Below are 26,418 nucleotides of genomic sequence, written 5' to 3' on the forward strand. Positions count from 1 at the left end.
GTGTGGTCGAGCCTAGGCATGTTTTGTGCACATAATCACTACTAATTTGAATCGACTACTTTCCCAGTTTCTATGAGGCTGATAGGACTGTGCACAGCAAAAAAAAAAGTCATAGTCTCGTGGAAAGATGTTGATATCTCGCTTTAAAAAGTTGTGACTATATGATGAAAAGAACAACTCTTTTAAAGATCAGTCCTGTACCTTTAGGTAATGTAAGTGGCCTACTGTCACTCAGCTCTCTGTAATGTATGCATGTTTGTTTTTTAAATATGAAACATGTATGCAGTCCCATTTCATTAAAAAAAAAGCACATGTATTAGTGAGTAAACCTTTATTCTGTACACTAAGTTAGAAGAATCGTAGACAAAGCTCAGAAAGGGAATATATTACAGAGAAAGAAACAGATGGAAAAATATCATATATCAGACATCAAAACAAATTGTTCCCACAACATCCATCACATTTTACACAATTTTCTAAGTACTTTACACTTTTTTTTTTTTTTTATAAACACAGCATTAATATCTAATGATAATTTAAAAATCATGTCAACTAGGTGATGTAGTACGGAAGCCGAGAACGGTCGTGATTGCAATTATTATTATTTTTAATGCCGTTATCTTCCGATCGGCAGTATTTCGTTAACTCAAGAAAACAAGCTTTGTTATCTCGAGATAACAATAAAACAAAAGGTTGTTTCCTCGTATTACTTATGTTCATCAGTGAACAGGAGTGCCATGCCAGCATTCATAGATGGCGTCTGATTTAAGGTGAAAATGTCCGATCAAGGAGTCCCCACTACTGATCAATGCATCAGACTGTACTTCAATCAACGTCTAACACAGGCAGAAACTGCTTTGTGTCTTTCTGATGGTGTATTTCTTGTCAGAGATACCATTCAGATCAGTCCTTGTCATTTGAGACCAGCCCGGCTTCAAATAAATAAATAAGTCGAGGCATAGTGCCTTTATATTATTATACTGTTCAGTTATGAATCCTCCCCGACATTCTGATCTTTGAAGGCTGAAATCAGGTGTGATCAAATGAACCAGACACTCAAATTTCGAGTTCTCCATAATTATCCCATTATCTCAAGAAATCGGTACTTTTGTTTTCTCGAGCATCGATATAAATTAACCCCGTTATCACGAGAAAAAGATCTTTGTAATCTCCATATAACTGAATAATTACCTCGAGGCAACGGCATTAAAAGAAACTATTGCAAGCACGGCAGTTGTCAGCTTCCGTAGGTGTGATCAAACGAACCAGACACTCATTTTGCAGTTCTCCATTTTCCAATTATCCCGTGATCTCTTTTAATTATCTCATTATCTTGAGAAATCTGCCTTTTGTTTTCTAATTTATCCCACGAGAAAACAAGCTTTGTTGTCTTGAGATAACAAAATAATTAACTTGTGATCTCAACATAACAGCATTAAAGAAAATAATTGCGCGGACATTCTCGGCTTCTGTAGATCTTACTGTGCTACACGTGTGTGTAAAGCACTCAAACCAAAACCACTGTGCATATGACATCAGCAGCGCCAGACACTTATGAGGCCTTTTAAATTTATAGTTGGAAACGCCTTTTTTTATGAACATCTGCCAGCTACAGTGCAGCTGCACAAAATAGCTTCATGGAACAGCAAGATGACATATCGGTACTTGGATCATCTGCATCCTCAACCTGGCAATGGTTCATTACGTCATTACAAAAAGATTTTTTTCTGTCTTACGCAAAAAACAAACATTTTATTCAGAATTTTTTCTTTGAAATCAATAAAGTGATATAGAAAAAAAATGAAAGAAACATGGATTTGCCCTACAGTAGTGCTTATCAGTATTACACTGTACACTCTGTCACTCAACATTTAGTACGGTCATTCCTGTTAATTCAATTAAATAACGTATAAACACCAAACAAAAATGTGGATTTATGGCAGAGTTTAGACTTCACAAAACCTAAAAAAAAAATCTGTGAAAATGTGATCCTTTAAAATCTGTTTTATAGAGGTGATAGAAAAATTAAGTTGGCAGCGTAAACCTAGCCAGCGTGTTGTTCATCCACCCAGTTTCTGTCACCTCAGACTCCTTGCATAATGTTATTCACAGTTGGCTTATATTCCTCAGAAGCAGCTATTTTAAATAATCAAGGATTTACTTAGCAAGTGTCCTTCCCCTAATTCATCACAAGAGTTCACAGATTTCACAGAATATTGCACCCTCTTGTCTCCTGTCCTAAAAGTGTTTTTGTAGCATTTTCTTTGCACAGGCCTGCGTGTAGAGTATATGAGGCTCCAGGCACTTATGGTCTCAGTAGAAAAAAATTCTAAAGGTTTATGTTTATATTTACAAATGTAGGGGAAGATCTTGATAGTTCCTGTATGACATGTTATTAAGGCACCATGTATATAATGTATCTGGTGTACAGTTTGGTGAGCACTGATGACAATACTGAAACTGTAGCGTTTATTGCTCTGTCTTGCTTTTCTTCCAGTTTCCGTACAATGGTAGCTTTGGGGGTTTATTTTGGTGCATCTCCTCTCTCTGAAAGAAGATAAAGAATAGAGTGAGACAATCCTAAAACATGTGACATACACTATTCATATTCAGTGTTTTAATTACAGAGTTAGGGAACATCATATAAAAAAAATTCATGTCAAAGACCCCTAAATTGATACACATGAGGTCAGGAATTAGCTTCAGGAAACTCCATCTGAACTCATTAACGCAACTTGGCTCAGTTTTAAAACTAGAGTGAAGATGTCATATGAAACTAGAAATACCAACCATTGTCATACTAGCTTGTCTTGAAGGAGGCTAAATAACGCTCCAAACTTACACTACATTTTGGTGAGGAAAAACTGTCATGGCCATTTTCAAAGGGGTCCCTTGACCTCTGACCTCAAGATATGTGAATGTAAATGGGTTCTATGGGTACCCACGAGTCTCCCCTTTACAGACATGCCCACTTTATGATAATCACATGCAGTTTGGGGCAAGTCATAGTCAAGTCAGCACACTGACACACTGACAGCTGTTGTTGCCTGTTGGGCTGCAGTTTGCCATGTTATGATTTGAGCATCATTTTTATGCCAAATGCAGTACCTGTGAGGGTTTCTGGACAATATTTGTTATTATTTTGTGTTGTTAATTAATTTATATTAATAAATATATATTTACATTTGCATAAAGCAGCAATTTTGCCCACTCCCATGTTGATAAGAGTATTAAATGCTTGACAAATCTCCCTTTAAGGTACATTTTGAACAGATGAAAAATGGAGGAAGTGAAACCTATGATCAGAATAGTCACTCTTACTCACAATGGGCTCACTTCCATAGTGAATTAAATAGTGAAAATAAACTATTCCCTATTTTTCTGGGGACCTCTGGAACTCCCTCAAGGACTCCTGGTTGAGAGCCACTGATATAAACAATATTCAACTCATTTTTTGTATCAAAATTCACTCCTCTACTCCATTTCACTCGTTTTCTGTACATTCATAGGCGTAAATACTGTATACTGAGTTGATCCTGTAGTATTTGTATTGGCGGTTTAGGTGTGGTTTGTGATTCTGTGCTTACCGACTCAATCCTCCTTTTTGGCTTTCACGCTCTCTGTACCCTGAGAGGCCTCAGTCGCTGACACCACTGCAGACAAACACATTGAGAGGAAAATCAATACAGGATACATTACAAACCACAGTGTTGTCTTTCGTGCTGAGGGAACTTTGAGCTTGTTAAGGTGCAGTGTGTAGGATTTGGCAGCAGGATTTGGCGGGGAAGTTGCAGATTGCAACCAACTGAAACTTCTCCCAAGCCTGTAGGAGAGCTACGGTGGCCGAAGCAAAAACATGATAACGGGAACGTCCCCATCTAGAGCCAGTGTTTGGTTTGTTGGGCTACTGTAGAAATGTAGATATAAATGGCTCATTCTAAGGTAACGAAAACACAATGACTCTTAGTTTCAGGTGATTATACATCAAAGAAAACATACTTATTAATATTATATTAAATGCTACACACTGATTATGACTATACCATCACCAAACTAAGGGATGCAACTACTGTAAAAACACACCACAGAGGAGAAATGAAGAGCAAACATTCCTTCTTAGCCACATCTGGTTCTGCTGAACTGGTTTACCTGGCTTCTGACTTGAGCACACACACACACACACACACACTATACTATATAGTCTGGCATGCACACAGCATAGCCTCCAGAGAGAAAGTCTCATAAACGTTATGCAATATGTCTTTAACACCAGACCAGTATTCTACACGTGCTGCCTGGAGGGGCGTCTCTTCCCTAAAAAAGTACAGCGTGTTCTCTGAGAGTCGAGAGTGGGGTGCAGGAAGTAGTGAAAACCACGAGCTCCGCTCTCGAGGTAATGTCCATTTAATGAGTTAATATGCAGGACACGCACTTGACAACTGGCACACTGATTGTGAATTGTGTCGGTAGTCATTACTGTCCCAATGAAGTCAGTGATTTTAACGAGAGTACTTCAGATTCTCAAAGTGGTCCAACGTGGTCAGGGGTCCGTGGCACTCTGTCAGGTTTTTTTTGCTATAAATTACATAATTGTGTTGCATCATTAAAAACATGCATATCTACAGATGTTGACCATTTGAGTCAATAAGACAATTATATTATGTCCATGACTCCACCACCCACGTTAGCTTTAGGCCAAAAGAAAGTCAGCTTCAGATTAGGACTATGCCAGTCTTGCTAGTGTTCATTTTCTTAAAGATCAATTACTTGAAAATGTAGGCTATAAATGATGTCAAGTTGGGTCCAAATTAAATTTGAATAAAATCACCCACTGTTTAAAAGGTGTATAAGAACAATTAACATTGCAAATTTCCCCGCTCTGGGGCTCATAAAGGATGATCTCATCTTATCTTCGATTAACATGATTGAAATTGAAATGTGTTTCTGTTTATCACTATGAAACTGGTCTGAAGTATCTAGGTTGAAAAGTTTACAAATAGTTCCAATGGCATCTAAGAGTACAAATGGTAGTAAGCTACAATCTGTATCTGTGTTACGATTATGAGGGGTCCTTGGAAAATATTCTTCCCTGGCCCCAAAAGTTTGAGAACCCCTGCTGTAAATGAAATTGAACAGATGTAATAGTGTAAACGAGGATCTGAGTAGTAATCACAAACACATGATGACTGATGAAATCCTCTTTAAAATGAGATCATTTCTGAATGACGACTGGAATGCAGTTAGGCTTGTAGAGCTTTTTTTACATTGTCTTATGTAATGCGAAGCAGCGGGGCATGATTATTCTGTGGTCAGTTCACAATAGAGCACAAAGAGCTAGAGTTGCGTGACTGGATCCGCCGCGCTGACAACATGCTCCTGTTATAATTGACACACTCAAGAAAGACGAGCCTTCTCCGAGAGTGTGTGGCTGCTTTCTGTTTCTCACACTGCGTCATCTGTTCAGCCAACAATATCCTGTTCATCCTGTCAGCTCCAACCAATCACAGGATGACAGACAGTAACCTATGTGGAGGATTGTTTATTACGAGAACGGCCGAATGGTTCACAGAGTTTGGAGTTGACAACCATGTGTGTGTTGGATACCCGCTTAGTTACCAATGGCAGCACCTTCGAGGGGGATATGTTGTAAAACTGTCCTTGAAGATAATCTTACTTTTATGTGTAACAAGACTGGTGAAGGACCATTAATCGTTTACCTGGATGTAAACAAAATCCTATCTATGTGCACATTACTGAGTTTTTCTGCCTTTGCTCACCTCTTTCTGCTTGTTTGCACATGCTTAGTGCCTAGTGCATGTTTGCATAGATTGCCCAGTTATTTCAGCCAGTGGCAACGCTGCACTGTTGGACCTCCACCCAAAAACTCAGTTATCTGTCAGTACTGGTTGATCATGCCTTATCGAGCAGGTTAAAACATGGTTTGACGCCTCTAAGTTAAATTTAGCATGACAGGTTTGTCGGGAAAACAGTTCTGTCAAGTAAATCACTGAGTCGTAAACTCCCTCAAGACATGCAGAACTCTCCCTAACAACGGCAGCCACCTTTTACTGGAATCCTATTGTCATGCCGCGTCACATTGCAGTGAGTCAAACTGCCACGTGTAGAATACTCAAATGAAAATCTGCTGTAAATAGATTCTATTCACCATTATTGTTTAAAAAGATTACTAAAAAGGGAGGTGAAGGAGTTATTTCTTGATTTGCCTAAGCAAAGAAAACAATGTAAAAATACTGACAAGATAAGATAGAGAGCAATATAGAGGTGTTAGAGTTTCATACCTTCAGGTGAGGGCACAGGGGCCGGTGCTGAGGGTGCTTCAGCTGGGGTGGACACGGCCACAGGAGCCTGTGCTGGGGCCGCAGTTGCTGCTGGGGCTGCTTCTGAAACTGCCGGTATAGATGCTGGAACTTCAGGGGCTGCAGGAGGTGCAGGTGCAGTCTGAGGCTCGACTTGGGCCTCAACAGGGACTGGAGATAATGGGGGCAACTCTGGAATAGTTGCTGCAGCAATCTGTGTATCTATTAGAAGCTGTGCTGCATCTACAGTTGCTGAGGATTCAGCTGGGGCCGAGACTTCACTTGGTGCTGAAGCCTCATCTGGTACTACCACTTCAACTGGGGCTGCAGCTACACCAGGTGCTGCGGCCTCCTCTGGGGCTGCAGCAACAGCAGCTGGGGCTACACCTTCAGCTGGGGCTAACCCTTCAGCAGGGGCTACACCTTCAGCTGGGGCTACACCTTCAGCTGGGGCTACACCTTCAGCTGGGGCTGAAGCCTCACTGGGTGCTGGGGCTGCAGCCTCACTGGGTGCTGGGGCTGCAGCCTCACTGGGTGCTGGGGCTGCAGCCTCACTGGGTGCTGGTGCTGAAGCCTCACCTGGTTCAGAGGATTTACATGGTGCTGTTGAAGCAGTAACTGGTGCAGCATTGTCAGTTGGAGCCTCTGCCTCCACAGGAGCAGCCACTTCAGCCGGGGCCTCAGATGCTACGGCTGCTGCCTCTTCCACAATCACCGGCGTCTCCGCTGGCTCAGATACAACAGGTTCAACCGCAGGGGTGGCAACTTCAGGAGAGGTCTCCGCTGGCTCAGATACAACAGGTTCAACAGCAGGGGTGGCGACTACAGGGGAGGCCTCCGCTGGCTCAGATACAACAGGTTCAACAGCAGGGGTGGCGACTTCAGGAGAGGCCTCCGCTGGCTCAGATACAACAGGTTCAACAGCAGGGGTGGCGACTTCAGGAGAGGCCTCCGCTGGCTCAGCAGTCACATCCCCAACAACAGCAGGGGCCTCCGCCTGCAAAGCTACAACAGATTCAACAGCAGGGGCCTCCTCCGTAGCCTCAATAAGGGTTTGGACCTCAGGAGCGGCTTCAGACACTATAGTTTCTACAGGGACCACTTCCACCACAGGAGGTAGGGCCTCCACCGCCTCTACAGCAGCCTCAGGTTCAGTAACGGCTTCAATTGAAGCAGCAACTTCCGGAGCTGGCTCTGCGTAGGTGACAGGTTCCGGCTCAAGAGCAACCAGGAGGTCCTCCCCAGAGCCCAGATCTTCCTGGGCCTCCAGGGCTACTAACACGGCCTCCGCCTCATCGTCGGCCCCCGGCTGGAGATCGTCTGGTAAGGCAGTCTGCACAGGCAACTGCATCTGGTCCTCGATGGTTTGTGCATCTTCTGCGATGAAACCATTCCTGACTCCTGTCAATACGGGGATGACAAGAGAAGCTTGATTAGGATTTACGACTGGCAAGCATGCGGCACTTATCAGTCTTCATCAGTCCTTCGTGATGCCCTGTTAATCTGTAACAGCATGACAACGCTGAGCAACAAATACCATTTAAAAGATGAATTATTAAAAGATTTAAAACTTGATTGAGCTTGAAACTTCTTGGGGGGTCCTGGAGCTAATCTATGCAATGAATGGTTTTGTTAATAAATTACCACATTTCTCATTTCTCATCAACATCCATAAAATGCATCTACAAGAATCGACCGCTATATTGCAGGCTGTTATGTATGTTCCCGTTTTCTTGAATAAATAAAATTATAATTAAATAAATTATGTAATTATATTTATAAACTGGTTTCAAAATGATAATCTGCTAATAATCAAAACAATAACTCAAGATGGAAGGCAGGAGATAAAGGAATGAGACAATAAGGCACACAGGCTGTGTGCTGGAGAAAACATCCTTTCATTTCCGTACTTGGAAATGTGATTTATTGAAGCGTGTTTGTCTAAAGCCCAGAGGACACGCAAGTCACTCTCGGGGGAAATGAATACACGTGATGGTTGCTGCCTTTGGAGAGACACCCTACCTTGCTTCTCATTCCCAAACCCCTGCTCTTATAACTGTGTGAACAAGCCATCAGCCCTTTGGGTGAAAATGGGAACAATAGTGGGCTTGGATGCCTGAACTCAAATGTCAGGAACTGCAACACACATCTCAGTTACAGGAATCACAACAGCCTAACAGAAGTGTCTTATCACAGTTTCCCTCACAGCCAACTTCTTTACAAAAACACCAGCTGGACTTTGTTCACAAATGAGACAAACCAGAAGGGTTCAGATGGCTGAATGGGTGGATAGTTTGGACGCCGCAGCTTCCTGATTTTATTTGTCTGTCAGAAGTGGTAAAAAGAGCCGAGAGTGATGGGTGGAAGGGAATGCGACGCCCTGGCAAATCAAATGAGCCGGTGAAAGAATGCGCGACACGGAAAAGTGTTTATGTGAAGTGGAATATTTCACATAACATTTGAGTGTAGAATTGCACAAAGTGGAGGTGTTTTTCAGACCGCTGTTTTTACAGGATTTAAATCCTTATAATGGCTTTTGACTTAACGCGTTTTTTCTTTTAATAGATTTCAAACTCCAGCCAGTTCTTTAAGCGGAGATGCGCCTCACACACCAACTACCACAGAGAATGCAAAGCTGTTGTCTGCACAGCAGGCTAGAACCGGTGTTGTTGAAAAGTCTGTTTGGGTGGAGAGACAGAGACAGCCTCTCCAGGCATGGATGACTCGCGTGTCAACACGATTTGGCAGCCAAAGATGACAGAGATCCCAGTCAAAACAGTGCCATGGCTGGCCAAGGGCACAGAGGGGAGGGAGGGAGGCGGGGGGGGGGGGCCCGGACAGGGGATGGGACCAGTGGTGGCTTGGATGGCATACAGCTGGTCTGTTAGACAGACTGTACACTGTATGATTTAAACCTCCACCCATTCAGCCACATTTAGAGCAGCCTGCCTGGGCAAAGAGCACAATAAGTGGTTCTCTTGTTGGGGTGATGTAAGAGCCTGGAAAGCTTCTCCAGGTGACCATAGCTGGCTGGCTGGCTGGAAAGAGACAATGCCCTGACACAAACATCACAGTGACATAGTGGAAGATGGAACATGGATACAGAGGAACTATGCCAGGTATATTAAGGCTTTGGTCATTCGCTTACTTTCCTCAAAAACTTTAATCTTTTCCTAATTCAAAGCAAAGTATTAAAAGGGACTGTATGTAACTTTTTACACGTATATATCGTTTGTTATTGCAAAAGAGGGAACAGATTGTAACCTAACCCCAAAAATTAGACCTTCCGTGTCTATCTGGGTTTCCTCCATCAGCCTGTAGACTGCTTTTCATGTGAAGGACTCGGGCCGGTGTCCCAGCGGATGTGACGTCATGCACGCTCACCTGTGCCTGCTCTCTTCAGCGCAGCTACAGGGATATCTAACGATGGCTAAAGCTGTGCATACACCGTACGAGTTTAGAAATGTTGTTGTGTACTTCCTACTCCTACTGTTAGAGTAGATCTTTTGCGATGTAAAGCCAAAGCTCACGATTTCTGTTCTCACACTGTACCGTCCGATCATCAGCCAAGACCTGAGTGATCACACTGTATGTGTAAAATAATTTTATTTTTTTTAAAAACACAGCCGGTTGGCTCGTCCGGGTCGTTCTGGCTGCTGACAGTTGTCAATAAAGATTTGTTTGAAAGCTCCGATGCAGGTAAAGTTTGTTTGCTAGCAAAGGTCTGTACAGGTCACAATGCTAACAAGGCAGAAACGTGCTGCCTTGATCATCTGTGCCATCCTGTCTGCTGAAACGTCTAAAAGAGGCAGCAGCGTAACGTTATATGGACTCGCAGGTGGCGAAGAAGACTTGGACAGTATGACTTGTCCATTTTGCAAAGAGAACTGGAGATGAGCTAGTTATGTTTTTCTCAAGCTGATTCTTACAGAGAGTCCCTTTAACATGACTTGATCTACCACATGCAAAACTTGTCTAACAAGGGCAGTGACTGTCATGTGTATGTGGGGAGATGCAGAGAGAACATACTGTACACATGCAGCTGTGCCAGGCATGACATAGCCATGTACCAGTAGGTTGAGCCCATGAATTGACAATCACGGTCTGTGTCAGGCTTCTTGGTGGGCGTCTGCACAGGCTTCAACTACTATATAGAGTCCGTATATGCAAAGCCGAATGAAACCGAGGTGAATACCCACACAGCTTCTACATGTTTAGATGATAAACTCCCATGCAGAGGAATTTCAGAGTAGCCTGAAAGCATTTGGGCATCAATCTCCTAGCCCTTCCCTTCTCTCATTTTCATCTATTGTGTGTGTGAGCTGCAAATTCCTGGAGCGAAATTCAAACACTCCTTATCATTCAGATGATAATCTAAGTTAATCACTTTATAAGAACAAACTTTGGAAGCATGACCGCACACTATCTTTTGGATCAGTTTAATCTTGTAGTTTCTTTTGTGTGTGTGTGTAAACTATCTCCCAAATCAGACCACTGTACAGAGGCAGAAAACAGGTTGGGTTGCAACTCTAGCCTCAGGCTGCAGATGGACTGCTTAACACTCCCACAGCTGGCTTTCACACAGTGCTACCGTGCTGTCCTAAAGCTACCGATGTACCTTCAGCCTACGTGTAAATGCCCAATTAGCTTTGTGGAATGAGGTCCAAGAAATCAAACATGAACACACAAGTCAGCCCTCATTTCATCAATTTAAATCATGCAATGCAGTTTTTTTTTGTTTTCTTTGTCGACACACTTTCAATGGACATCAAGCTAGAAATGTCTGATTAAAAATGAATGCCATCCACTTCTGCACTGGTGATAAAGTGGGGTAAACATGAATAATTCCCTCCATAAGGTAGGCTGACTGTAGTGTGCTGTACAGCAGAGGGGAGTGAGAAAGCACACGGTGTTCCAGCAGCAGACACACACACACCCCTCAGCTACACTGGACTGAATGAAAGCAACTTCTTCTGTACATATCTTGGGTAAATATAACCATAGTTCATTCTCACCAGTTTAAAAACACACACACACACACACACACAAAGACACTTTAAAACATTTAAATCCTACATATGTGATCACTACTTACCCAGTGTGTCTCCATTGCTCTCCTCTGGCTTTGTACCTGGTCTTTTCTCTTGGTCTACAGTCTGTGCACTGGATGAGGAGCACCCCATGTTGGAAAAAAAAGAGTTGAGATTAATAAACAAAAAAACCTATTACTATTTAAAGCAAACACAAGTTCCACTGCTCTCTGTTAGCAAAGACAGAGACTGTCTGGCAGTGAGAACATGGACCGCTGTAGCTGTTCAGTTCCTAAGAAGAGTAGCTGGGCACCATTATCTCCCCTAGTCTCTGTGTTTGTGCATGGCCTGCTGCCCTCCAGAATGCAGCTAAGCAGTGCAGCTACTATACTGCTGAATGCTCCCTGAGTGCCTCATGCTCACAGTCACACTATTCATACAGGAGGGGGAGGCAAACATGTGTGAATGAAGTGAGTGTCCTCCCCTTTATAGGAGTGTCCCCGCTGGAAGAGATCCACCACCTTGTGGTTCAGGGAAGCACTTCTTTAAAGTGGTTCTATTTTAGTGCAGTGTTTGAGTGAGTGAAGGTATGCAGTTATATTACCGACAGCAGTAATCATCATAAAGCCTGATAAAAAAACATACACAAAGATATGTGAAGTGTAAAATGTTTATTTGTCAGTTTACTGTACAAAGTTATTCATTTGATTTGGCATAAATACATTGTGTTGTATACAAAAAAACAAAGTGTATAAATACTGTAGTTTCAGTAGAAAGCATTTAATTTGCATATGTTTTAGTGTAGTTTGTAGAGCAGGATTAAAGGGATCCTGTGAATGCCACACTGCAGGTTAGGAGGGGGGTGAGGGCATCTCAGGAGTCTCATTTGCGCACAACTTGATTCTCGAGTGTCTCCAGCTTCTTTGACATGGCTTCAAGTGGGCATGTAAAGGAAAGATGCAGATACAAATGAAAACCTAGGTCGGTATTTTAATCATTTTCTGACCCTGGAAAATTACATTGTATGTGTGCATGCATGTGTGAAGGCCCAGTCACATGTCTCTTGTTGCATAGGTTGAGGTGAGCCTCCACTATTTATCTAACTTAACCTTTATTTTGTCATTAGATGATGCTCATATTTATTTGTGAGTTTAAACCATAATGCATTGTGTCATATATCATGCTCGATTTGACCATGTCCCCAGTGCAAGGTAATCAACTTCTACAAAAATACTCAAAATATTCGTTTAAAGGCCATGATGAACTGTTTTGGAAATAATCAAAATTTGGATTGAATTGAGTGCAGAGTGAACTGTTATTTTAAAACTCACATGTCACATGTTGTCCTTTCCAGTTTTAAATATCATTTAATAAATTGGTGGCAATTTTAAGGTAAAACTTGTAAAAAGCTTGTTTTGTCTAAACAGAACACTAAACATTTTAAAAAAACATACCATTTTGGTGTAATTGATGACCCGATATAAAGATGAAAATACTGGGTAAAAATACCTGTTTTGGTAGAAAAAAGCAGAAATGTAAAATTGATGTTACTGGGTCAAAATAACCATTTATTATTATTATTATGGGTAAATAACCCAACATAAATACAAAAATAACACTAAACCTGAGTCAAAAAATTACAGTTTTTTTGTTTAATTGATGACCCAATATAATTATTAAAAAATAACATTACACTGGGTAAAAGTAACCACCTGTTTAGGTTTAATTTATGACCCAACAGAAATGTAAATATGACATTGTTGATGGGTCAAAATAACCACATATTGGTATGACTGAATAGCCCAATGGAAATAATATAAATAAAACTAAAACTGGGTCAAAATAATCAATTTTTGGGTGTGATTGGCGACCAAATGGTCGGTGCTACATTGACTCAGTACTGGGTACTGTTAGTAAAAAGCATTTTTTTAGTGTGTAGATTGTCTTTTGTGTCGAACTTACTTGGTCCATCATGACGTGTCAGAATTAAGACTTTGCATACACATTTGTTTTCTAAAATTATAAAACAAAAGACACATCATGGTATTTTCCAGTGTTCAAGGTCAGTTAAATCTCTGTGGTTTTGCATGTAGCTGTCTATCCATTAGCACTGGAGGACTCTCTGGTAGAGACACATTTACCCAAGATTATCAACAGTAATTCAGAAAAGGATATTATTCTGCTCCAGGTTCTTCAGCGTCTCGGTGACCTGGTTTTGAAACATTATCATGTTCTCACACTGGCACATGTTTTCACCGGAGGGTTTGTCTGTGGGGAAAGAATACATGAGATGTAGGCTGTATCTACGTCCTTGGAAGATTCCTCACCTTATCTCTTCTAATCTTTCCCTGCAGGTTTCTCCTTCCTGTCTCTGCCTGTAGAGAATGTAGTAAATGTGTGGAGAGCAAATGACCGCAGAGCAAACCTTACTGATGAGTTATGTGATGTGGATAATTGCACAGGGCTGCTGCCTAAAAAATGTATAGAGTTGCTTGAATCAGTTATCATCATAGCAGCAGCAGGTGGCAGTCATGCACCGTTTTAATGTAACAAAACAGTGCTATTACAGTAGTAACCTCACACTCTTGAGCACTTGAACACAATTTTGGAGATCCTGTTTGGTGGGTTGAAGCTTCTTTTGACAAATTGCCAGTAGGGCTGCAACTAACGATCATTTTCATTGTCGACTGATCTGTTGATTATTTTTTCAATTAATCGATTAGTTCTTTGGTCTATAAAATGTCACAAAATGGGGAAAAATGTCAATCAGTGTTTCCTAAAGCCCGAGATGACGTCCTCAAATTTCTTGTTTTATCCACAACTCAAAGATATTCAGTTTACTGTCATAGAGGAGTAAAAAAAGCAGAAAATATTCACATTTAAGAAGCTGGAATCAGAGAATTTTGACTTTTTATTTTCTTAAAAAAATACTCAAACCGATTAATTGATTATCAAAATAGTTGGCGATTAATTTAATAGTTGGCAACTAATCAATTAATCATTGCATCTCTAACTGCTGTTTCAGGTGCAACGTACCTTTACATATCCTGGACTTGAGCTTCTTTGTAATTTCTCCCATTTTCTCAATGTCTTCAGCGTAATAAAGGTGCTTCTCATCGGGCTCTGAAGCTATTTCTCTCAGCTCCTGTTCAATGGCTTTGCCAACACCCAAGGCGTATATTGTGACCCCTGAAAATGACAGATAATGACAGGAAACTCCTGTTAGAAACAACTTAGTTTGATTAAAAACCACAGTGCATCTGTATGGCAAGGCAAGATAATAAGTGTACCAGAGTTCTTTGCTTTATCAGCCCATTCGGCTACATCATCCTGTGATCTCCCGTCAGTAAACACAATGCTGACACGCGGGATGTTCGGCCTGGCTCCTTCTTTAGCCGAGAAGCTGAACTCAAACATGTGACGTAAGGCTGAGCCGGTCATGGAGCCTCTCCCCATGTACTGCATCCGGGACACCGCCTGTTTGATGCTCTGCGCTGTGCTGTACTGGCCCAGGGTGAACTCTGTGCGCACCTTGGTGGAGTACTGGATGAGGCCAACATGCGTGCCCGTCCTGGAAATGTCCAGCGAGTCCACAATGCCATTCACAAACTGCTTGACCAGTTCAAATTTGGCAGGGCCCAGACTCTTAGAGCCATCAATTACGAAAACCAAATCCATGACTCCATCGCCACAATCGGGCTCTGTCGGAAACAAGGACATCAAGCACATGTTTTATGTATTTTTACCTTGGAGAAGGTCCATATGAAAGAAAGAAAGTTGAGATCATACTCTTGCAGCTCTTCCCATCTTCAGCCAACATAAATCCTTCAAAACATCTGCAGATGTAGGAATCAGTGGTGCTGACGCACTGGTGTTCACAGCCGTGGTCCACTGTCTGACACAGATCCAGACCTGAAACGAGGACTAGAATGAGGTTGCTGTGGCACATTTAAGTGTCTAAAATATGTTTTTTATTTATATAATATATTGTTACAGGCACTGTGTTGTTAAAAGTACAATTTGTGTTCATTCAAACTTGTATTCTTAATTGTGTTTTATTGTAACTATAAGTCCTCTGTCTTCGTCATCAACATTATGAAAGTGAAGTTTAAGAAGGAGGAGGCTTCAAACATAACTATCTGAGGACATGAATGCTTCATGTTGGTAAACATAAACACAGAATTATCCCCTTAAGGAGCACTGGGATTAACACTGACCTCATCAAAATTCATCCAAAATTATGTAACAAAACAGTCAGAGTAAAACTGATGAAAGATTATATTCTGAATTTTGTTCACTTTGACTCACATAAAGTCAGGCTTTTCTCTACTTATCTCAGAAGCCTCCACACTAAATCACTCACAACAGAAAAAAGACTCACTGCTACAAAACCTACATTATTTACTGCATGTCATCTATTCTGAGGCAGTTCTATTCTGTAGTATCCCATCAAATCACTGCAGTTCACTAAATATTTATGAGCCTGGACTCACTTTGACATGTTTTTCCATCAGGTCTGAGTGTGTAGCCTTTTCTGCATTTACACACACATGAATCTTCTGTATTCACAAACTCCTGTTCACAGCCATGTTTCCCATCAGCACAATGGTCCATGTCTGCAGGAAACAGTCCGTTTATCAATGTAGACAGGGTTGGGGAGTAATTACTGAGAAAATATAATAATACTCTGAACTGCTGTCCAGTTTGACGCATGGAAACTATTTATCACCAGTAGTGATTACAGTAAATGGGTTAAGATCTCACATCTGGGTTAAGTTTCTTCTTGTTCTACAGTTAACCCGCTTGGCACCTGATTCGAGTGCTAAATGTGAGTTATCAGTGGTTATAAGCCTCATAAATGTGGGTCAGTAGGGGCCTGTTACACCTACTACCTTGTAAAAGTAAAAGTGAAAATGAAAAGCAACACGTTCTAACAGGTAAAATTTACTGAAACATTACATTTTGAACACAAATAAAACAGCTTGTTTAGGTTTATGCAACAAAACTACAACTTCTATAGGTTTAGGCAACAAAACCACTTAGTTAAGCGGTCGCTAGAGGTCGCTGTTGTCTTCTTTTATTCCTCCTTTCAGTCATCACCCATATTAATTGATGATAAAGCCTACTAGTGGGTGTAGCAGGCCACTTCTGACCCACATTTATGAGGCGTATAACCACAGATAACACCCATTTAATGACCTGATAACAGTATATCCAGCTGTGCTTGCAGTCATGTGAGACTGTTGGACAAATTATTCAATACTATAGCACTAATGAAAAAACAGGATGGAGGACATCTACAGTAGTTATTAATGTATACGGCATCTTTGTGGAAGAAATGTCTTAATATTAAATTGTGAAGAAAATCTTTCTTTGTTGAAACAAGGACAATACGAGGGCAGAAGCAACGCCCACTTACTTTTGCATGTTTTGCCATCAGGTCGGAGTGTGTAGCCTTTTCTGCATTTACACACACATGAATCTTCTGTATTCACAAACTCCTGTTCACAGCCGTGTTTCCCATCAGCACAGTGGTCCATGTCTGCAGGAAATAGTCCATTTATCAATATAGATAGGGTTGGGTGAGAAATTACTGAGAAGTTAAAATAATATTCTGAACTGCTGTCCAGTTTGACTCACGGAAGCCATTTATCACCAGTGGTGATTACAGTAAATGTATCACATCTGGGTTAAGTTTCTTCTTGTTCTACAGTTAACATGCTTAGCACCCGATTTCACTGTTCTCAGCTCATTAAATGTCCGTTATCAGTTGTTATAAGCCTCATAGATGTGGGTCAGTAGGGGCCTCCTACACCCACTAAGTTGTAAAAGTGAAAGCGAAACTTAAAAGTAACACGTTCTAACACGTAAAACTGAATAAAATTTAGCATTTTGAACACAAAAAAACAGCTTGTTTAGTTTTAGGCAACAAAACTACAACTTCTTTAGGTGATCACCCATTTGAATCAATGATACTACCTACTAGTAGGTGTAGCAGGCCCCTTCTAACCCACATCTATGAGAAATATAACCACTGATAACGGCCATTTAATGACCTGAGCAATGCACACTTACTTTTGCATGTTTTCCCATCAGGTCTGAGTTTGTAGCCTTTTCTGCATTTACACTCGCAGGCGTCTTCTGTATTCCTAAACTCCTGTTCACACCCGTGGGTGCCATCAGCACAGTGATCAATCTCTACAGGAAATAGTAGATTAAGATTAAGGAGTAATTTCTTAGAAAATTTAGCAATCTGTTGAGTTCTGCTACTCTGGCCAAGATTTTTATTCGTGCATTGGAAGTATCAAAATGTCATGGACAGATTATCTAAAATTTACAGAGCACATTTACTGTATGTTCCAGATGATGAACCCCACGCACTTCCCTGCTTTCTTCATATAGTTCCAGTGCACAAACAGAGGACATCTAACTCCAGACAGCTAAATAAACATGAGGCCAAGACCTAAACACTACAGCTTTTCATGTGAGCCCCTGTTAGAACATTTGAAGTAAGTCTGTCCAAGAGTCAACAACAAATCAGGTTTCTTCTTACACACATGACAATGTATACAAATTATGTTTAGACAATTCTGTTCTAACAGACAAAATAAAAAAATATATTAAATTAAAAAAATGAAAGGAAATCTAGAATTTATTTATGGGAATATCAGAAAGGAAGTAGAAAAAACATAATGGACACTTACTCTTGCATGTTTTGCCATCAGGTCTGAGGGTGTAGCCTTTACTGCATTTACACACACAGGAGTCTTCTGTGCTCATAAACTCCTGTTCACACCCGTGGGTGCCATCAGCACAGTGGTCAATCTCTGGGTAACATAAACAGCACAGATCAGAGATTGAAGCATTGTTAACACTATCAACAAATGACAATTCATTACTGTAAAAGATACTAAAATGCAGACATGATTCCCCGTGTCACAGTGGTCTATTTCTGAGGATGATGAACCTTCAGTTAATACAATAATACTTCAACTCATACTACAATACTACTACTTACAGCAATACCACTGCTGTTTCTAACATGATGTCTTCTTCTACTACTGGCAGCTGTAATTACTATAATATCCATTAATAGTTATCACATTTATTTTTTTTAAACCGTAATTCATTCATCAAAAACCTAAATCCACTCTCAAAAAGACTCTGGTGAAAGTGTAGAGACAGGAGAGATCAAACAGTCGTTCTTGTTTCGACACCCTGGATACACCTCCACATTTCAGCAGCTGCTCTGATGATCGCAAAAGCACACTTCCTTCAGGAAATCTCCCCCACTTTACTCTCTGTTAACATCCACCAGAGGAGCAGAACGGACGTTTTCCAACAGTGGGTGGAGGGACATCACTGGTAGCAAGAATGCTGGCTCTCATTTGGTACACCATGTTTTTTTATCATGCCTTCCTAAAGGCTGTCCTGAATCCATTAAGAGTAAATATTGTAGAAAATATTCTAAAGAGATTATGATAATGTTGTTTTGTATACTTAGTAGCCTCCTAATGGTGATTTAAAGGTGCTAAATGCGGGATTGGGAGCATTTCTATTAACTCTGCATGGTTCTCAACATGGCAACAACTAACGGTGCTAACAGTGCTAACAGTGGAAACAGTCGAAACACAGCTGACAGAGCTAACAATGTCGGTCGGGATGGCGTTATCTGCTGTAATAGCAGATGCTGTAAAAGCCGTGCAGAGCGACAGCCGTGAGCTAGCCAGTGGGGCACGCTCACATGCACTAAAAGCATGTGTGGCACGGATTATGACACAAACAAAGGGAGAGTGACTTCATTCTCTGCTCAGGTAGACATTACTACTCTATATCTCTACATAGCAAATAGTTGTTTGCTGCTCTGGATATCATATAGAGCACATTGAAGTCACATGACTGACTGTGTAAAAGGAAACAACAGAACAAACCCTCAGACCTTGTGTGCATTTTCAAAATTAGAAATATCCATTTGAACTGGTTCAAGGGATTCAATAACCATACTCATAAAAGGATGCAGTTGAAAAGAACAGCTCAGATGAGAGAAATGGAGTTCCTTCACCTTTACATGTCTTGCCGTCGGGGTTGAGGGTGAAGCCTTTCCTGCACTTGCATCTGTATGAGGCAGGGCTGCTCACACAGATGTGCTGGCACTGGTGGTCCACCACCTCACACATCTCTGAACCTGACACACACCAACACAGATACTCAACCAAAATGGTGCAAACACACATGCATGCATAAACAAGGAGGGACATTGGAGTGAAAATAGACTGGATTCATCACCTCCACACAGTTTGGACTGGAACACAGAGATGAGGGATTCTATCTGGCTAAAGTTGGCCACCAGGTGCACATGCTCAGAGTGCGGCTCGCTCCCGATGGATTTCAGAGTGTTCATATCCACCCTGCCCACTCCGATAGCAAAGATCTGGATGCCGGCCTGCCTCGCCTGAGCCGCGATCTCCTCCACCGTGTCCTGAGGCCGCCCGTCAGTCACAACCATGGCGATTCGTGGGATGAGCAGGTCCGCTGGTCGTGCTCCCTCCTCCTCTGTGAAGGCCGTCTCCATGGTGTACTGGATGGCCAGACCGGTCATTGTTCCTGAGGCGAGGTGCTCCATGTTCCTCACCGCCTGCTCCACCTCAGCCTTGGTGGTGTAGGTATTGAGGGAGAACTCGGGCTGGACCACGCTGCCATACTGCAGCAGGCCGACCCGCGTGGCATCGGAGCCGACCTTGAGGAACTGAAGCAGGTTGACGATGAAGGTCTTGACCTTCTCGTAGTCGTTGGGGCGGATGCTTCGGGAGCTGTCGATGACAAAGACGAAATCCAGCGGGATTGCTTTGCAGGTGCTCTCTGTGATCAAAGACATGGAGGTTTGTGATCAGGGATTTGTGAGGTTTGGGAACTAGATTCTAAAAAACTGTTTGACTTTGTGTCTTAGATAGAAATAGACAAAAATGCAGTTGGCGAAACACACATATTGGTCACCAACTGATCACTTACCCACTGGTTTGGTTTGGACAGCAGTCTCATTTCGACCTCTGGCCGCGATGGGTCTGAGACGCCGTCTGTCCAGTCGAACTGCGTTACAGCACAACAGGCAGAAGAGGCCGAAGGCCAGGGACCTCATTCTGACAAGATGTGACAACTGCAGCGTATAGAGATAGAGAGAGAGGAAAGCACAAGAACAAGAACTGATAGAAACACTCCCACAATGCAGTGCAAGAAGAGAACAAGTCTGCATGGAACAGCAAAGACAGAGGCAGAGATGCAATAAGGCAGGAGGGAAATAGCCAAAAACAAGATTATATTTATTTATTTATTTATTTATCTATCTGCATCTGAATCCAAATTTGCATCAAAATAGACAATGACAGTCAATCCTGTTAATTGGTTTATGGAGGTCATGGCTTTTAGAGAACACCTCAACCCTGTCTGGGAATATTAGGTTTAGCACAAGGATGCATTTTGTTAAATTGTATGTGAGTCAGACTAATAACCAATGATTTATGGCATTAAAATGTATTATGTTGCTGGATCACCACCTAATTGTGAATTGTGATTGCCTAAACGTGTGCACCTGTCATCTAAATCTCACAATTAAAGGTTAAGGCAGTCTATGCCAAGTAGGCTGCAACCAGAGGAATTTGGCAACCAAATGGTATGGCATATTAAAAAGCAAACTTTTTAAAATTTTGAAACTTTGCGTTCATGAAGAACCATATCACTCGTGGTAAGAAGCTGATTGACAACATACGCTTCCAGGGATCAGGAATCCAGGAAAATTTGATTCAAGGTTCCTGAATAAAAATGTTATGGGCTTAACATAAATGGCCACATGGTGGCGCTAAATTCTTCTTCCTATTCCCACGGTCTTATCTTCACACCAAATTTCGCTGAAATCTGTTGATCATTTGTTGAAATACGTCTCTAACTAACAGACAAACACCCATACAGGACAGAAAACATAACCTCCTCGGTGTAGGAAACAAGTATAGTGACTCTGTGTCAGTAAGGTGACAAGTGAAGTGCTACACTTAAGTTAATGAGGAGCAGCGATATAAATAGAGAGAACTTTCACCTCCTGCATATTTGAGCTTCCGATTTCACATCTTAGTGTGTATCGTTTTAATGCTCACAGCATTGCTGCATCACTCACTCACTCACTCCTCTTCATCCCCTATGGGACATAAGGCTTCAATGAGCTCTCTCCATTGCATTCTGTCTTTGGCAGCATGTTGGGCCTCTCCCCATGCATTCCCACAACATTGCATAGGTTTTGTAAAAGTGCACATTTCAAATGGCATAGTCTGACTGTAATGTAACTTATTATCAATTTATGGCAGCTTTCAATTTTGGGTTCTGTCTCTAAACAAGTGTGGGCTCCACACGAGTGTCAAGGTTTCCCATCTGCCATCATATGAAGTCGACAAAACTCTCTATGAATGAGCTTTTGGGTGTTGTGCTGCATAAGTGGTTTAAAATGATTTAACAGAGGCTGAAAAGCGCCACAGACTGTTTCTCTATCCAGTCCCCAGGAGAGCCATTCATTACCTGACACCATCAGACTGCAGGCTGCACTGCACGCAGTCTGAAACCTGCCTGTGATCGGTGTAGAATGACGTTGGTCACATGGTACAAATCTTAGTTCTAAGGCAGCATGTAAGATGTTAGAATTTGAGGATTTCTTAATGGAGTTCTGAACGTCTGACACTGCGATGACACTGACTCAGCGCTCATGAACAGTCCCTTACAGACATGTATATGGTAACAGCTGACCTGAGACCTACAGGGGTCACATAACCATGTAGCATCCCACAGAGCTGTCGACCTCTGACCTCACATCTGTTTGACGTCTCTCTGGCACTGGTCTGACAGTTTCATCAATTATCCACCAGTATGAAAAATGTACTATCTATTTCTTTAATTTCTTTATTTACCCCCGAGGCTCTGGAGCGACCTGCCCGAGGAAATAAGACTGTCTGAGTCAGTGTCTTCTTTTAAAGTTTCTTCTAAAAACATACTTTTATCAGAAAACATATCCTCATTTTATCTGAGCTGCCTGCTTATTTTATTGATTTTTAATTTCTTGTTTATTATTTTTAACTTTTAATTTTGCCCTTCATGTATTTTATCATTTATTTGGGGTATTTTATTAATTTTGTTTTCTCTCTGTGAATCACTTTGTACATTGTTTTGATAGGTGCTCTATAAATACAGTGTATTATTATATTATTATTATTTTTATTATTATTATTATTATTATTATTATTATTATTATTATTATTATTATTATTATTAATAATAATAAAGTGCCATAGACCTCGAAAATGTACCACAGTACCAGTCTGTCCTTCACCGTCATGTGTATTTAGTCTGGCTTTCATGTAGTGTTTTACAATTTTAATGGTTTTATTATTTACACTGTTTTATGCTGTATATTACTGATTTTTGTTTTATCAACATTTTCCTACTTTGAGTAACGGTTGATCATTATGACATTTGTCAATAATTGTTTTTGTCAATCACTTGTAATGCACTTTGAAGTGCATTTGCTTTGTTCGAAAGGTGCTACATAAATAAAGATTAATTGATTGATTGATTGACAGATGATTCATTTCATATTTGCACCATTTGGGAAAAGTATTTTCCAAACTGGTTATCATTTTTTTTTATCGGATACATCAGTGGCAAAGAAAGCACGGAAGTTATCCTTTACATTTTCTTTTAAATATGAATTATTACAGTGATTTTACCGACTGAAATGGTGGGATTCCTTCACAGAGCAATCCCTGTCTCACATTTCCTCATGAATTAAAGCCAAGGCTGTGTGTTTACTATGAAACACTAAAACATTGTGTACCTAGCTGTGTTTTATGGGACCTGCCCTCTGTTTTACACATTCCCTGTCTTTGATGGCTTTTCATGATGCAGGTGATGGAAACTATGATGTTGTCCAACATTAAGTCAATACAGAATACAGCTGCTGATTCCACTTTAAAATGGCTAAGAAAAAAATATTCCAGCTATGCAAGAAGTAGAGCTTGCAGTGATCCAGCAACTAAACAGACTCGTGCTATCAGGATAATAACTAATAAAAAATACTTACCCTGTTTCCAAAACCAACTCTTTTTCCTCAACTCCTGCAGTCAAAGTTTCTCAATAAATCCAACACACAGTCAAGAGAGGAGTTCCAGCAGGAAGCATCAGTCAATAGGAGCTCCAGATAGTAAACAAGCATATATTCCAGCCCTCAGTCTTTCTCTATCTGTCCAGGCACTTGCATTGCTCTGTCCCTTAGTACTCTTAGTACTCCATCCTCTCTGTTTCTCTGTTTACTCCCCCTCTGACTCCAACCACGGAGACGCCTCTTGTTCAGCTCAATAAAACAGAAACTCTGTGAATACTATTTACTATAACAGATAGATAGATAGATAGATAGATAGATAGACAGATAGATAGATAGATAGATAGATAGATAGATAGATAGATAGATAGATAGATAGTAACTTTATTGATCCCGAGGGAAATTCAAGTTTCCAGCATCACAGTTCCATAGTGCAAAACATGTTAGTAAAAAGGCAGTAAAAATGTTATTAGTACAAAGTACAAAGTACAAAAAAATATACCAGATATAAAAATACAAGGAGATGAAGAAAAGTGTTCAAACTGAATATAGTGCAGGGTAACAGCTGCAATACACGACTATTAAAAAAAAGTGAATATAGTGCAGAAGAGACTGTTAAAAATGAATATAGTGCAGGGTAACTCCAGTAGCTTAGTCTACTGAAAGTGCACTGTGTGCATTATTATTATCCATTATTAGCCAGGACTGAACTCCTTAATTTGACACCTTCAAAGCCCTTAAACATTTCATAATAAAATCTAGGTGGAGAGGACATGAGCCCTAAACCTGGCTCATACTCAGTTTGTCCCAATTCTTCTCTATACAATATCCAGAACATTAATATAGCATCAAACAACTATTAACTATGTAAAGATATAGAGAAGTTGCTCTCCTTCTGTGTAATCAGAGCTTCTCTGTGCTTTGTTGACATTGCCGGGCTACATGCCTTTTAGTGCATATTCATGCATGTTAGCGTGCTGCACTGGCTAGCTCACGTCTGCCGCTCTGCACTGCTCTCATTCGGCGGTTACAGCTGGTAACGCCGTCCCGACCGACGGTGTCATCACGGAAGTGTACCACCCATCCTCCGGTTCCCCCTCATGTCAACACTGTTAGCTCTGTCAGCACTGTTGCCGTTGTTTTTACTGTTAGCGTTGTTAGCACCGTTAGCTGCGAGCCGCCGACTCAGCCGTCACCATGTTGAGAGCCGTGCCAAAGAACGCATATTTCCAAGAGGTGAAAGTCAATTGATCTCTGCTTCCGCCATATTGGACTGAGACTACCGGACGCCAGGAAAACGTCCGCCTAAAAAGTGCTGTATAAAAGCAAAACTAAATAATTTCTTTTCTGTTGTCATATTCTACCATATTCTGCCTTGGTTGGACATTAAATTATTGTAAATATAATAAGCGTTTTCAGTTCAAAATGGCGGCAGCAGCTAATGTCAAAAAAAAAAAAAAATGGAGTTTGTTATCTTTGCTTCTATACTCTTTGTGCGGAGAGAGTTAAATGACTTAATTTGCCTGTAGCTTTTGTTTTCAGGTTAAGGGGCATTTAAGGCATAAGTTTTAAAAGATCACAGTCCACATGCGTTAGCTGTTGTCCATGTTCTTCTACATGTTGTAAGCAATGAGTAATTTATTAAAATAAAGAGAACAAGCTGTTCTAAAGCCGGGGTGTCAGACTTTCCTTGAGAGAAAATACTGTTGATTTATATAGTTGAGATCAGGTCTGAGCAACTGTGAAAGAGGTGTTTTGTAATTTTACAAGTGATGCTTGGATGAACTCGCCACATCTCCATTTGAGCAGCAGTTTATGGAAAGACCTGGTCACTAGTCGTCATGCCAACCACTGTGGGGTTACCTGCCTGCCATACAATGAGCACCTTTATACACAGTCACCTCTTACCAATAGTTTCTAGACAGTGTCAGTGTCAACAGCAGAGACAATCAGAAACATGTTTCTGACTAACATTGGAGTTCATGCAAAAGCTTGGACCTCACATTCAAAACAAAACACAAACATCTTCCAGTGAAATTAGACTTTAATAGACAAATAAATGTCACATCTTTACTTTTCATACAGCAGCAGCCCTCAGGTTTGACTTTTGTGTCCTTATAGGACATTTTGTGTCCAGGAAGCAGCTTGCCAATAACTACATCTGGTGGAGCAGACTTTGTGTGTTTACACAGACCAGAAGCTCTCATCGGTTTAATTGAAAAAACACAACCAGGTTTATTGAGCTCCTGAACGTAGACAGGCCCGATCTCGAGTCATTGCACCGGGGTCCCTCGAGCAACTCATTCATAGTGACTTCAAAGAGCAAACTGATTCCAGACCAGCGCTACTTCTGTGCTGTCAAAATAGATAAATAGCAGCCCAAGACATTTCTCGTCAATCAGTAGAAACACACAGTTACATTTAAAAGTTATGAAGGTCAACCAGCACAACTCAACACTTTTTATAACACAACACAATTCTGTTTGTAGTTGGAATAAAGCGGTAAAAGAAGGTGATATGTTCGATATACACTAGGTTGCTCTTAGATCATGTCAGAATACAGGCAGATGCATTTCTTTGGGAGAACTTCCAGTCAAGGTGACACTTCACACATGGATCTATAAAAGGGCACCCCTCAAGAGAGAAAGTTACGAATAAAGGCAATCCAACCCTGATCACGAGCCGAGAAGAGACAAACAGGAAACACGTGACGATCACTCGTTACTGTGGGCAGTAAGATCGTCATTTTTGCATTTGTGCATATGTTAGATATGACTATCAAAGGTAGGATACATAAAATACTATTACAGGTACACACACAGCTTAAATATAATTAATACAAATATATAGAATCTATCAAACTTTCTAGTGCCTTATTGCACCCAGGTCAAATGCATTAAAATGCACATCATGTCTGGAATTATAGAAACAGAAAGGT

The 26,418-nt window shown here is 41.0% G+C and overlaps 2 protein-coding genes across 4 annotated transcripts; both read right to left on the minus strand.

Annotated features, from left to right (window-relative positions):
- Positions 1-316: 316 nt before the first annotated feature.
- Positions 317-11,813, minus strand: LOC141779649 (uncharacterized). 3 transcript variants are annotated; one of them, XM_074654562.1, is made up of 6 exons: positions 11,413-11,813; positions 6,825-7,718; positions 6,741-6,782; positions 6,300-6,704; positions 3,588-3,653; positions 317-2,547 (listed from the first exon to the last, which is right to left on the minus strand). In XM_074654562.1, exons 1-5 carry the CDS (start codon positions 11,498-11,500, stop codon positions 3,592-3,594), a joined length of 1,491 nt encoding a protein of 496 aa, XP_074510663.1. In that variant the 5' UTR covers positions 11,501-11,813; the 3' UTR covers positions 317-2,547; positions 3,588-3,591. The 3 variants fall into 3 exon arrangements, with proteins under 3 accessions (XP_074510663.1, XP_074510661.1, XP_074510662.1); XM_074654560.1 differs by having other exon boundaries at positions 6,741-7,718; XM_074654561.1 differs by having other exon boundaries at positions 6,759-7,718; positions 11,413-11,812.
- Positions 11,814-12,009: 196 nt separating this feature from the next.
- On the minus strand, positions 12,010-23,604 carry LOC141779650 (matrilin-4-like). Its single transcript, XM_074654563.1, has 13 exons — positions 23,463-23,604; positions 20,357-20,501; positions 19,634-20,206; positions 19,410-19,532; positions 18,052-18,174; positions 17,423-17,545; positions 16,767-16,889; positions 15,841-15,963; positions 15,137-15,259; positions 14,638-15,048; positions 14,384-14,536; positions 13,523-13,615; positions 12,010-12,285 (listed from the first exon to the last, which is right to left on the minus strand). Exons 2-13 carry the CDS (start codon positions 20,481-20,483, stop codon positions 12,230-12,232), a joined length of 2,151 nt encoding a protein of 716 aa, XP_074510664.1. The 5' UTR covers positions 20,484-20,501; positions 23,463-23,604; the 3' UTR covers positions 12,010-12,229.
- Between the last annotated feature and the right edge of the window lie 2,814 nt (positions 23,605-26,418).

The sequence above is a fragment of the Sebastes fasciatus genome, chromosome 12, assembly GCF_043250625.1.
Source record: "Sebastes fasciatus isolate fSebFas1 chromosome 12, fSebFas1.pri, whole genome shotgun sequence".
Taxonomy (NCBI): Eukaryota; Metazoa; Chordata; class Actinopteri; order Perciformes; family Sebastidae; genus Sebastes; species Sebastes fasciatus.